Source organism: Microtus pennsylvanicus, chromosome 13 (assembly GCF_037038515.1).
Source record: "Microtus pennsylvanicus isolate mMicPen1 chromosome 13, mMicPen1.hap1, whole genome shotgun sequence".
Taxonomy (NCBI): domain Eukaryota; kingdom Metazoa; phylum Chordata; class Mammalia; order Rodentia; family Cricetidae; genus Microtus; species Microtus pennsylvanicus.
This window is the reverse complement of record NC_134591.1, coordinates 62,339,126-62,352,292: the sequence shown is the minus strand read 5'-3', so window position 1 is coordinate 62,352,292 and position 13,167 is coordinate 62,339,126. Positions and strand designations below refer to the sequence as shown.

General features: G+C 48.4%; 1 protein-coding gene and 1 non-coding gene across 38 annotated transcripts in view; both read right to left on the bottom strand.

The window, feature by feature from the left end:
- Nucleotides 1-6,252: 6,252 nt before the first annotated feature.
- Pum1 (pumilio RNA binding family member 1) overlaps nucleotides 6,253-13,167 on the bottom strand; it is a 115,573-nt gene continuing 108,658 nt past the window's right edge. For 9 of the 37 annotated variants that reach the window (XM_075945226.1, XM_075945230.1, XM_075945227.1 and 6 more), the window contains 2 exons: nucleotides 12,118-12,310; nucleotides 8,503-8,823 (listed from right to left, as the gene is read on the bottom strand). In XM_075945226.1, coding sequence (XP_075801341.1) covers nucleotides 8,566-8,823; nucleotides 12,118-12,310 — 451 coding nt within the window. In that variant the 3' untranslated portion in view covers nucleotides 8,503-8,565. Of the gene's footprint in view, nucleotides 6,816-8,500; nucleotides 8,824-12,117; nucleotides 12,311-13,167 lie in introns of those variants that run through there. The other 28 variants (XM_075945231.1, XM_075945232.1, XM_075945248.1 and 25 more) reach the window with 7 other exon arrangements.
- On the bottom strand, nucleotides 10,797-10,879 carry LOC142834502 (small nucleolar RNA SNORD103/SNORD85). The gene has a single exon (XR_012907593.1). It is a non-coding gene; the product is annotated as a small nucleolar RNA SNORD103/SNORD85 (small nucleolar RNA).

Genomic DNA, 13,167 nt, shown 5'->3' with positions numbered 1-13,167 from the left:
TACCTGGGCTCACACCTGTCCTCCTTCCTGCCTTGGGGGACCCAAGGACTCTGGGGAAGGAGAGAAGGTAACAGGGAGAGAGGGGAGGTGGGAAAGAGGAGGGGAGGGGTGAGGCTAAGACAGTAGGGAGAGAGAAAAGGCAGGATGAGGGGGCCAGGGAGGGGAGAGGGCGAAGAAGAAGGAAAAAGAGGAAGTGGGGGAGAAGGAAGGAGGAAGGACATCACCCCAGAGGTCTCACCAGAGTACACCCAAGTTTCTGGGAATAAACTGCACATTTAAAGTCATTTTCATGGAAGGGAAAAAAGTGAACTTCCTAAATGCACTGCTCCTCCTCAGCCTAGCTTAAGAGCTAAGGGCTGGGGATGCTGACTCCCCTGGCCTGGGCCATGCACAGCTGTTGTTAGGAATGAACACTGCGTAGATAAGGGGTCCTATGATCCTGTCATCGAGCCCCACCACTGTTGAGCCACAGCTCTGGGTGAGGCGGAAATCTGCCATGGAGAGCGGTCCCGGAGGGACACAGAGGGGCAATAGCTGCCTTCAAGTGTCCCCAGAGGAGTTGTGTCCCCCTTGCCTAGATGGGAGAGAGGGATCTGGAAACAGGGCAGGCCTGGGGTAGGGTCCTGAAATTCAGAACTCAAGGATGGCACAGCGGTGGATCTGACCACCACAGCCAGCTGCCAACTGTTTGGATGCCACGCTGCCTGAAACTGACAAGCCGAGGTACCTAGCCCCGGGGGTTAGGGAGTGGACAGCTGGAGCGGGTACCCTACCCATAGGGCAGAGTCTTCCCCAGGTGTCTGAAGATTCTGCTCACAGAGTGTCAGGTGCAATTTCCATAGAAATCCAAACTTCAAAAGTCAAATCACCCTTCCCTGCTGTTCTGCTGTGGGCTGTGATTCTAGGAGTCCACTACCAGGCAGGACCCTTGGGGCCCCCAGTGAGGCACTTAGCAGAGGTGCACTTTCTCGCTTTGGTGCCCCAGGCTGCCATCCTGGAAAAGAATCAGGAATGAAAGGCAGTGCTCACTTCCAGTTCTGTGCCCAGCTCTGGGTCAGGGGCTGTCACGTACCCTCCCACTCCCACTGGAGGAGGAGAACGCTGTCAGACGGCTTACACAGCTGCACGGAGACCCCGGGGCTGGGATCTGGGGCTGCTGGTTATGCAAACACTCAAGAAGCTGTTTGAGAGCTTGGCTGAGTCGGCTAGGGCCTAGACCACTGAGCCTGGGCCTGCTCTTCTCAGGCCCGATCACTGACTGACCTCAGCAGGTGACAAGTGGGGAAATGGAGGTCCCAAGAAGGCAGAGGCTCCACAGAGGTCTTAGAGCAAACCAAAACAATTGGATGTTCCAGATGTGTGAGCTTCGGGTCCCACCCCAGGCAGTGAAGGTCTGGCTGTGACACTGGGGACTCCTGGGGAGGAGTGAAGAAGAAACAAACCTTACTCTGCTTTCTGGTCCTGAAAGCCAGACCTTGAATCCTGGCGTCCTGGAAACCGTAGTGCTTGCTTTAGGCGGCAGCGCCCTCATGTGGCCAAAGCTGGTAACCACCAGAAGTCACAGGTTCTTTTGACGTCATGGGTGAATTCTTTTCTGCAACTCTTTTGGGTTTTTGCCACCTCCTCAATTTTGGGTGTACACCGGGTTCCATGGAGGCTTCAGATCCCACTGAGCTGGAGTTACAGGCAGAAATGAGCCTCCTCAACTAGGTGCTAAAGACGAAACTCGGGTCCTCTGGAAGAGCAGAACGCCCTCCTAATTGCTTACACCACTCCAGCTCTGGTAATTTGGGTTATTTGTTGTTGTTGTTTTGGTAATTCGTTTTTACATCTTATTTGTGCGTGTTAATGTACATACGTGTGGAGGCATGCATGTTCCCCACAGTGTACATGTACATGTCAGAGTCAACCCAAGGGAATCAGTTCTCTTCCTTCCACCATGTAGGTCCTGGGGATCAAAACAAGTCATCAGGGTTGGTGGCAAGCACCTTTACCAGCACTGAGCCATTTCACTGGCCCTTCCGTGGCTCTAAAAGATAGCAACTGCTAGGTCATACAAGTAATGGCAGAGCACTGGATCCAGGGAGTCAGAAGACCCAGATAAAAGCCTGGCTGGTTATTAATGCACACGAACTCCATCTCTTCTCTTCTGCTGGAACGTCTACACTCCCTTCCTCCTGCTTGTCCCAAGGATGAGAGGTGGACAAAGCCTGCAGTCCAGCAGAGAGAGAGAGAGAGAGAGAGAGAGAGAGAGAGAGAGAGGGAGGGAGGGAGGGAGGGAGGGAGGGAGGGAGGGAGGGAGGGAGGGAGGCTTTCACGCAGTGGGCTGAGTGTCAGGTCAAAATGTGGGACCTCAGCTTTTGCATCTGAAACGGGCACACCAAAACTACCTTCTGTGGCCAGCAGAGTTGATGTCCAATGAGATACACTGGATAGACTTCTTTACTTAGTAACAGTTTTTGGTTGCTTAAGGCTGGGGAGACTGCTCAGTGGATAGAGAGCTTGTCTCCCTACTGTGAGGATAGGAGTTAGAATCCCCAGCGCCCATGGAAAGTCAGAAACAGGCATTCTGCACACCTGCCCTGAGGCGAGAAGAGTTACAAGAAGCTCCTGAAGCTCGCTCACGGGTGACAAAATGAAACCTGCCTCAAACAAGGCTGTAAGGATGGACAAGCAAAGGTTGTCCTCTGACCTCCATATCTGTGCAGCCGCTCATGAACCAAGCCTCCCCAACCACAACTCTGGCCTTTGGCTCACCACGTAGCCAAGACCTTGACCTCCACGTGCCAGGTGCTGGGATTGTGTGACTGTGCACCTGCTCAGTTGGTTTTGTTTTTCTGTTTCTGAGACAATCTTGTTACTGTAGTCTAAACTCAAACTCTAATCTCCTGCCTCAGCCTCTTAGGGTTGTGAGCCCATACATGCCCTGTGCATAGTCACCGAGTGGGTGGGGAAGGGAAAGAATAGGCTCCGCACCACCTCCGTTCACGAGGTGTTACATAGGGGAAATGCAGGTGTTGTTTGCTACAGATGCGCTGGGCACTATTCAGCTACATAATCTCCATCTACACAACTGCTTTTGAAGAGCTTATTAATTAATATTCAGATAGTTTCCTCTTTTACAGCAATTTGTCATTAGAGGCATGCAAGGATTAAACACTGCACTCTAAAGACTCCTCAAACATACAAGGCTTCATATTAGGGGCTGTCCCATTTCCAGCCAGCTCCCACATGCATTTTCCACTGAGATGCTAAAGGAAGAGCCCAAACCAAGCAAACACAAGAAAATGCAAAGAGGCTAGGAGGGCAACAAGAACCTTGAGCTGCCTGCAACACAGGCCCCAGGCACTGCCCACCTCTCCCAGAAGGGGTTCAGGGACCCTCAGCACATACCTGCTCTGGGAAACCACCTTAGCGGTAGGTAAGGCTGGGGTGTGGCCTAACTCCAGCTGTCCAAGCAAAATGAGGCCTTCAACTATAAAGAGTCGGCCTCCATTTCCAGCCCAAGGCTCACTGGCCTCCACATGTAGGAGGGGACCAGATGAAATTTCATGGCGTGGCCTTCTGAGGTGAAGAACAGCTGGGTGAAAGAAGGGTGGGCACCCTGAAGATAGGTGCTACTTCTGTGAACACAAAGGGGTTCTCAACTGAGGGTAACTGGACACAATCCAAAGTGCAGAGGATCCTGTAGGATGGCCAAGACACAGGCTTGCAGAGAAGGGCACAGGAGACCAATAGCAGAGGATTTCCAAGTCAGCTGGGGACCGATGGCAGTTTTCTCTTTCCTTCCTTCTCTCCCTTTTGGTTTTTAAAGACGGGGTTCTCTGTGTAGCCCTAACTGTCCTGGACTGTCCTGGAACTGACATTGTAGACCAGGCTAACCTCTAACTAAGAGATCTGCTTTCCTCTGCTGGGATTAAAGCCACCAGCCCTGTCTGGCAGTTTCCTCTGAACTGAAACAGTTCCTCCAGGAGTCTTCGGAGCAAAAGGTTAAATCCAGGAAAGGGAACACTGAAGATCTGAGAAGGCACCTCCCCAGCTTCCTCCATGCTCAGGGTTGCAGCATTTGGGGTAGAGGAGCTTGCTTTGTGGTGATGCCGCTGTGTTCAAGACTGCTCTCATCAGAAGGAGAGAGAGCAGGAGCAAGGAACTCAGGACCGCAAGGGGTGCACCCACACACTGAGACAATGGGGATGTTCTACTGGGAACTCACCAAGGCCAGCTGGCCTGGGTCTGGAAAAGCCTGGGATAAAACCGGACTCGCTGAACATAGCGGACAATGAGGACTGCTGAGAAGTCAAGAACAATGGCAATGGGTTTCTGATCCTACTGCACGCACTGGCTTTGTGGGAGCCTAGGCAGTTTGGATGCTCAACTTGCTAGACCTGGATGGAGGTGGGGGTTCCTTGGACTTCCCACAGGACAGGGAACCCTGATTGCTTTTCGGGCTGAGGGGGGGGGACTTAATTGGGGGAGGGATAAGGGAGGCGGTGGCGGGGAAGAGACAGAAATCTTTAATAAATAAATAAAATAAAAAAAAGACTGCTCTCATGAGTAACCAACCCCTCAATAAATATTCACTGCTTCACCAAGCTGAATTCTGGTGCAATTGTTAATTTTGTCTGCGGTGGGTCCCCTTTCTGGGTTGACCAGGTGTACTTTTTTGGGGGGGAGGGAGGAGGGGGATCAAGACAGGGTTTTTCTGTGTTGCTTTGGAGCCTGTCCTGGAATTAGCTCTTGTGGACCAGGTTGGCACTGAGCTCACAGAGATCTGCCTGCCTCTGCCTCAAGAGTGCTGGGATTAAAGGTGTGCACCACCACTGACCAGGTGCACTTGTGCATGTGACTCACAACATGGGAAAGCCAGGCTTTATACAAGGCAGACCGAACTCAACCTCTCAGATCGAGTCAGGCTCAGGAGCCATCAGTTCCAACCCCAGTTTACCATGCCACCCTTCCTGCCTGCCCTAGGGGCAACAGCGAGGCCAGGCTGGAGCAGGGCTCCCATGAGCAGGTGTGGAGAGAACAACACAAATACCAAATTCAGATTCCAAAGTTCTGTATTTTTTTCAAAATAAAGATCACACATTGTTTAGAGACAATCTACACAAGAGTTACAAAAAATAGTTGCCCAGGCATAAGCATACACAGGTTTGTTAATTATACACATATGGTTACAAGTGTGCTTGCAAAAAGTTCATTGGAAATATACACAAGGCTCTGGAAATGTACACCGTGTAGTGTTACAGTCTATATTCAAACGAGGATTGACAGTATGTTACATTCACTTACAAGTAGACAAAATGCAAAATACAGCTCATCTGTACAAAACGGAGGGCGAGTCACTTTACAAGGGAGGCGCTGAGCGGGGAAGGGCAGGCGAAACTTCTGCACGTCCTTTCTTGACTGTCACAAAATAAGCAAAACATTTTTTTAGGATTAAAAAAAAAGAACACTAGTGTGAACTGAATCGTCTGAAGTAACATTTAGAAAGGCTCTCGCTACCATCTTGACTAGCTGACAAATAAACCAAGCTATTTTTTTCTTTTTAAACATTAACTAGGCTGTATAAAGAACATTTATTCTTTCAAAAGAAAATTTACTTCTGGTTGAAATTACAATTTACAATATACAACACTATCTGCTACGACCATAAAAGGTGGATATACACTGAGTGCATGGGGGGAGGGGCGCTGATTCTCTTTTCTTACCAAAAAAAACGTGTTCATGTTGATTCAAACTTCTCCACATTTACATTACAGGTATACAAATGTACAATTGTACAATCAAAAGGATGTCCGACTACTAGGGTACATTATAGATACAGATTAGACATCAAAACAGGAAATACTACAAATCCGTATATATGCAAAAGTCTACACAAGTATACACTATGTATCTATAGAAGCAAGACCAGGAGCAGAGCTGGGTTTTCACTCATGCTAGATAATCAGATTCTGCTTCTCAGTGTTCACAGAGAGCAACCCCAAGGCCCCAACCACTGGCCTTGGGCCTCTGCGACTCCTTCTCCACCTGGATCTGCGGCCACCATCTTCCTCAGCATGAGGTCATCTCCAAAAAGAGTGTCATGAACTCTGTGTCACAGGCTGATGCTTTAACGACTCTGAAACGTTCCCATTTCATATGTATATATGTATATATATATATATATATTTTATAAACAGTGTTAAATGCCAGTTTGGGGTCATTTAACTAAAATTCAAATTTCTCAGTTTTGTTTTTTGTTTTTTTAATAAAATGAGGAGGTCAGGAAGAGCTATTTGCAAAACTTGCCACAAGGCAAATGAGTTAAAAACCTTTTTTTATCTTTTTTAAACTTTTTTTTTTTGTTAAACCAACCACCCTGAAAGTGTCCACATGTGGAATATAGATACAACATAAAACAAAGCATGTGGCCTCCCATGTACACTGATTACCTATGTACAAGTTCCTATACACCAGTAAACAGCAGGGCAATTAGTCAATTAAAAAAAATAATTAGTACATGTGTAATAAAATGAAATTTACAAAGGCCTTTCCACGGATGGAACTGATTCCTTTTGGAGGAGGGAGTAATCCCGGAGCAACCGTTGCCCACTTCTGACTCTACGCTGGGCATTTCTGGTTGCTGGTTGGATCTGCCAGGGTCAGTGAGGTCAGCGGGGCGGGGATGGGCGCACTGCTCAGATGATACCATTAGGGGGGCCACACATGGGCCCCAAGTCCACACCATTCTTCATGTAGTACTTCTCCAGCTTGGCCAGGATGTGCTTGCCATAGGTGTACTTTCGAAGCGTCGCGATGTGTGGCCGGATCTAAAGAGGACAGTGTGTGTTACACGGGCCAGAGAGGCCTCAGATGTTGCCAGCACCTTCCCAGATATGGACTGCATGGTGCACATTTCACCCCACAAAGGTATCTTTGTCCTCTTATTGCTAGAAGCCATGAGATAAAGACAGGAGCTCTTGCCCTAAGCATTGACACAGGACAGGGAACCCACCCAGGGCAGAACAGCACCTGCACACAGAAATCCAAGCTGTCCTGGAAGCTGAGGATTCCTTGGGGAACCATTCACTTAAACTCACCACCTGATCCCTGGTTCTCCAAGGCACAGGGTTTCTTCCAATTAACAGTGACCAACTGCGCTGGCTAGTTTTTAATGTCAACTTTACAAAAATTAGAGTCATTTTGGAAGAGGGAACCTCAATCGAGAAAATACCCCCACCTGACTGGCCTGTGGGCAAATCTGTGGTGCATTTTCTTGTGCACTGGTGGTCCTTCATGCTATAAGCAAGCAGGCTGAGCAAATTACTGGGAGCAAGCCAACAGGCAGCACTCTTCCATGGTTCCTTAATCGGCCCCTGATTCCAGGCTCCTGCCCTGACTTCCCTGACTGATGAACAAACTATAAGATGAGGCAATCCTTTCTCTTCGTGTTGCTTTGGTTATACTGTTTAAACACAGTAATAGAAACACTAAGTCAGACAGAATTTGGTACCAGGTCAGGGGTACTGCTGTGACAGAGTATTTTATGGTGGCACCCAAAGTCTGGGCTGGAAAAGCCATTGTGTGCTCAGAGCTCAGTGGGCTTCTGTGGGAACCTGTGAGCAGTCCAGGTGATAAAGACCTGGCTTGTGAAGCTTCAGGGGAAAGCAAAGGCTCTATCAGGACCATTCAAGTGACACTCAAATTCACCACTAACGTGAAACCTTTGCTTTGCTGGTACATTGCTACTGACTAGCTGGGGCTATGATTAAGGAGACCAGCACCAGTGAACTCAAATCTTCCAAGAGTATTTCCACAGAAGGTGGAGTCCAGAAAGGGCCAATAGGGTACACGTCATGCTGCAGACAACCTTGATAATGTTTAAAGACTCTTCCAGGTGGTATTGGTTTTAAAGGGTCATGGCGAGAAGGTGAAGCTTGGCACTATGAGGATAAAAGGCCACTGGTGAAGGTGCAGGCTGAGTGGCAGTGAAGACTGAAGGAATCATGAGAGACGTTGAGACTTGGCACCAATGTGGCAGGGTCAGAATCCTTGAAGAGTACCCAGGAGGGGTTAGTGGTAAAGGTGGATCCCAACAAAGACACCCTAGCATTTTGGAGATGCCAGTGCCATGGGATGACTGCCTAGAACAGCAGCAGCTGTGCAGTGGAGCCAACCTGAGCTTAGGAGATATACTGTAGGGGCTGTGGATAGCTGTTGAAGCCTCCTGGAGTAACCCAAGGATCCCGGTATTGAGTCCTACAAGTCTGACACTGAGCTTTACACTGCTGGACTGTGGTTTTGCCCTGGTTCTTCCCTCTCAGAATAAGAAAGTATTTAACTTATTCTGATTTTATAGGAGCCCACAGTTAAGAGACTCTGGATATTTTAAAGAAATTAGATTTTCAAAGTATTTGTAAAGATCACAGAGGTTTAAAAAAACTGAGATTTTTTTATATTGTGAGCTTAGTATTAATATGAGCTCCTGGGGATAAACAGGAAAGAAAAGGTTACACTTTACAAGTAATGCGATTGTGTGTAAAGGTGACAAGGGGTTGATTATGCTAGCTAGGTTTTATGTCAATTTGATAAAGCTAAAGTTATTTTAGAAGAGGGAACCTCAATTGAGAAAATGCCCCCACCTGATTGGCCTGTGAGCAAGACTGTGATGCATTTTGTTGATTGATGACTGATGAGGGAGGACCCAGCCCACTGTGGCTGGTACCACCCCTGGGCAGGTAGGTGGTCCTGGGTGCTATAAGCAATCAGGCTGAGCAAGCCAAGCCAGCAAGCAGCGTTCCTCCATTGCCTCTCTGTATCAGTTCCTGCCCTGAATTCCTTCAATAATAGAGTAGACCAAGAGTTTTTAAGGATGAAATAAATCTTTTCCTTCCCAAGATACTTTTGGTCATTGTGTTTACCACAGCAATAGAAACCTTAATACACCAATAAATAAATAAGTAAATAAATAAATAGGGAAAGACAGATAGAAACAAAGGAAGGAAGATTGACGCTGTGCCAGGGCAGCTGAGAAAAAGAAGATACAGAGTGGTTCTGTAGTTCAGCCACAGACAAATTAGGAATAAAGAATAGTATAGGTATTTCACCCCACAGATTCACTCTTCCTACAACTTGTGACACATCACTGGCATCAGTCACTTCCCACACCCGTGCTCCTCCAACCTAGAGAGCTCTGATCACTCCTGTGAGCACTCTCGTGGCCCCTACCCTAGACCTGTTCCTGTGCACACAGCTCACTTGAGGGGGCTTCACTTAAAGCTCAGGGGCCATGCTATACACTTAGCAGTGCTGACTCCCTGCTGCTTGCCTACTAATCTTTCCACACAGAAAATAGAAGATGGTGGAGGGGCACTTTAACAATGTTCCCAACAAAATTTCACACTGCTCACAAACCTCAAGGAGCACCATGCTAGGAGACAGGTGGCAGCCCATCTTGAAGCCTACAAGGCCAGCAGTTTGTCTGCCCAAGTGTAAGCTCAGAGTAAGGAAGGGCCAAGGAGCTCTAGAAACTGCTGTGAACCCACACAGAACAAAGGCTAGGAAACCGCACATCTCCTCCTAGCACCTTCAGTGACAATGGCTGGAAACAAAGGGGTCTGGGCGCTAAGTAGCAATCTACATACCTTCCCAAGCTTGCCTATCCAAAGGATCCAGGTGTGCTGCAGCCCCAGACGTGGTAAGGGCCATGTCCTCAACAAGGGCTTCTCTCACTAGACCCCCAGCCTTGAGCACTCCTTCCCTTCCCTCTCCCCTGACCCCACCCCCACTCTCCTCAGCTTTGCTGCACTCCATTTTTAGCCTGGACTAGTAAGGCATGAGGTGCTACTTTCCACTCTTCTAACACAAACCCTATTGGTGAGAGAGCCGTTCCTGGCCCTCCCTCTCCTTTTGATTCTAGCTTACACTGACCACTTCTCTTCAATCTGAAAAATGCCACCAGCTATTATATTAGCTCAGCTGTTTTCATGGCTTCCCCTACTCCAAATTACAGTGGTGGCACAATTGTCCTGGGCCTGAGTGTTTGCTCCATGGGTAAATCACTTGCTACCAAGCCTGACATGCTTTGAACCCACATAGAAGGAGGAAAAAAAATTGACTCCAGCAATAAACTGTCTTTTTTTTATATTTATTTATTTTGTATACAATATTCAACCTGTGTGTGTTTGCAGACCAGAAGAGGACAGCAGACTTTGTTACAGATGGTTGTGAGCCACCATGTGGTTGCCGGAATTGAACTCATGACCTTTGGAAGAGCAGGCAATGCTCTTAACCACTGAGCCATCTCTCCAGCCCGCAATAAACTGTCTTTTGACCTTCTCATGCAGGCTGAAGCACACACATAAAGTGAAGTAAATTTAGTATTAAACAGAGTCTCCTCTCAGGTCCCTAGTCTTCATTACTGTGGCCTCTTCCTTAAAGGGCCCTCTTTCTAACCATGCACTCTGCAAGCACCACTCCACCAGACTCTATTCTCTTCCCTGCTTTTCCTGGCTTTCCCGTGCCTGTGAGCACAGTCCCTCAGTGAGCACCAGGACAACGCAGTTCTGAGGACCTGCCTATCGCCACAGGTTTAGCTATTTGCTTCAGCAACAGCTGTGCTTCCAGCTCCTGCCTGCTACATGCTACCATACCGCCTCCTACACACTGCCACATCGCCTCCTAGCACCTCCACATGCAACAAACTGCAAGATGCACCCCACGTGCCCTGGGCTCCACCAACCTTCAACTGCCACCATCTGCACCACTGGCTGGTAGTTCAATGGGTTTGAATCAGAGCTGGTGGGATTCTGCCTGGCTCAGAACGAGTCCATAATAAAGATTCTCATTATCGGACTTTGTCCTCAGTGAGGGCAAGTGGGTCATCATTGCCAGACAACAGCAACCCCTCCGCTGGGAAGGTTGGGGGAGCTCAGAGCACAGAGGCTAAGGGGTGCAGGCCAGAGGCCTTGGCACCACCTGGCACAAGCAGTTGCAATGTGCTTTCCCTACCTGTAGGGCTCTTGGATGACTCCCCTACCAACCCCCACTCACAGCAGCTAGTTTTTTGGGCCTCTGTTCCCTTTCTCCTGTCTAACTATCCCTAGCCTTGATTCTGCATGGGTTGGGTGAGGGCCTCCTCCATGAGCAGCACCATTTTCCACTGTCCTGTCCACATTGTGGGTCTGCAGCAGAGACCAGGCCTTTGCAGGAAAGTATGATGGGATCAGTGAACACAAAAAAACAAGAAAAGGAGACACAGGAAGTAGACTACCCTGAACTGATGAGATGATCTCAGAGACCAGGGAAGGAATTACCTCACAAAAATATGTTCTCACTCACAGCCAAGTGTGATAGCATGTCAGTGATTCCAATTAGAATCAGAGTTTTTTTTTTCTTTTTTGGTTTTTTCGAGACAGGGTTTCTCTGTGGCTTTGGAGCCTGTCCTGGAGCCAGTCCTGTAGATCAGGCTGGTCTCGAACTCAGAGATCCGCCTGCCTCTGCCTCCCGAGTGCTGGGATTAAAGGCGTGCGCCACCACCGTCCGGCCTAGGACCATAGTTTTAAGGCTAGCCTGGGCTAAGCAACGAAGCTCTGTCAACCAACCAACCCCCCCAAACAAATAAACAAACAAGGGCCAAGTTGTGGCTTAGTGGCTGAAAGCTAGTTTAGGCTGCACCAGGCCTGGGTTCAGCCCTCAAAACAATATTCAAAAACAGGAAATATGCTTCTCACAGACCAACAGGATGGCTATGTGAGTAAAGACCACTTGCCATGAAACCTGACCACATCACTGTGACCTAGACATGCACCACAGCACAATCACACACTAAACAGGTGTCAAAAACACTGCAGGCAAGGCAGTGCACAGGGTCCCATGCTGACAAATACCCAAACCCCTAAAAGGGGGATAAAAAGTTTAAAACAAAAACCAGAACCAGGACTCCCATACTGTGAGTTGAGGAAAGAAGTGACAAACACAGAGAGACCATAGTGATCCCACACAGTGAGAGGAGGAAGCACAGAACAAGTCTGGTATAGCAATACAAAGAAGCCCACTGTCTACTATCTGCTATATCTGAACATGGTCCACCTGGTCCTTCTCCCACTCTGGGCTGGCACCCAATGTACTTACCTTGTGCATGACAATCTTCCGCTGACCTGGCTCGGCCACATCGATCATCTTCTGGACCACATAGTTGGCATACTGATCCTTCATCATGGTGTATAAGGCACTGTGGGGACCGTCATTCATGGTGCACACCTCATCGATGAGTACAGCACGCTCTGTACGTGAGGCGTGAGTGACACACTTCTCCACAACATTGCTGTCATGAGGAAAATTAGGAGAAACAATCAGATAAGATCCCCACTTAGGCTGTGTGTTTTAGGATGGACAATGAGGGAAGAGATGGTACGTATGGGAATTCATTTGCCCAAGGTCTGGCTCTGTAATGTTCTTTTTTGGTCTTAACACTGGGGTGTCCAACAGTGAATCACCTGAGCCCCCAGTGTTCTACGAGAGGGGCCCTGGCCTGCTGGCAGATGATAGTAATAAGCTTGCAAAGTTCATAGCGAGATTCACAGCAGAGATTTCTAATAGCTCAACTCGTTTACAATCACTACTTCAACTCACACCAAGACTTATGATGCTGTCCTTGCATCTGTAAGCTCAGGCTCAACAACAAAACTCCTTTGGTTATACCAGACACTGGGCCACGGTGGGAGATCTGAGCTCAGTGAAGGAACTTCAAGCAGGAGCACAGCACTTCGTCAGTTCAGAAGCACAGAAGGCCCTGCCTTCTGTCATCACTTGTGAACACTTAGCACAGTTTTCTAACATGAAATGTCTGGCTGCCAGACTGATGACTAGTCACCACACAGTGAGTGATTCCTCACCTCAGTTCCCAGGGCACAAATTAACAACAGAGTGTGCTAGCCAGACAGTGGTGGTGAACATCTTTAATTGCAGCACTCAGGAGGCAGAGGCAGGTGAACTTCTGTGAGTTCTAAGATAACTGAGGATACACAAACCCTATCCCAAAAATAAACAAAAAGGATGTGCTGTGTGCACTCTGTTACTGAGCCCAAGACCCAGCAACAGTCAGTACATGGGAGTTGGTGAAAGTTGAGGCTTTGCCAAGGGCTCAAAGAGGAGAGAGCTCTAGGTCCCAAACCCTCAAGG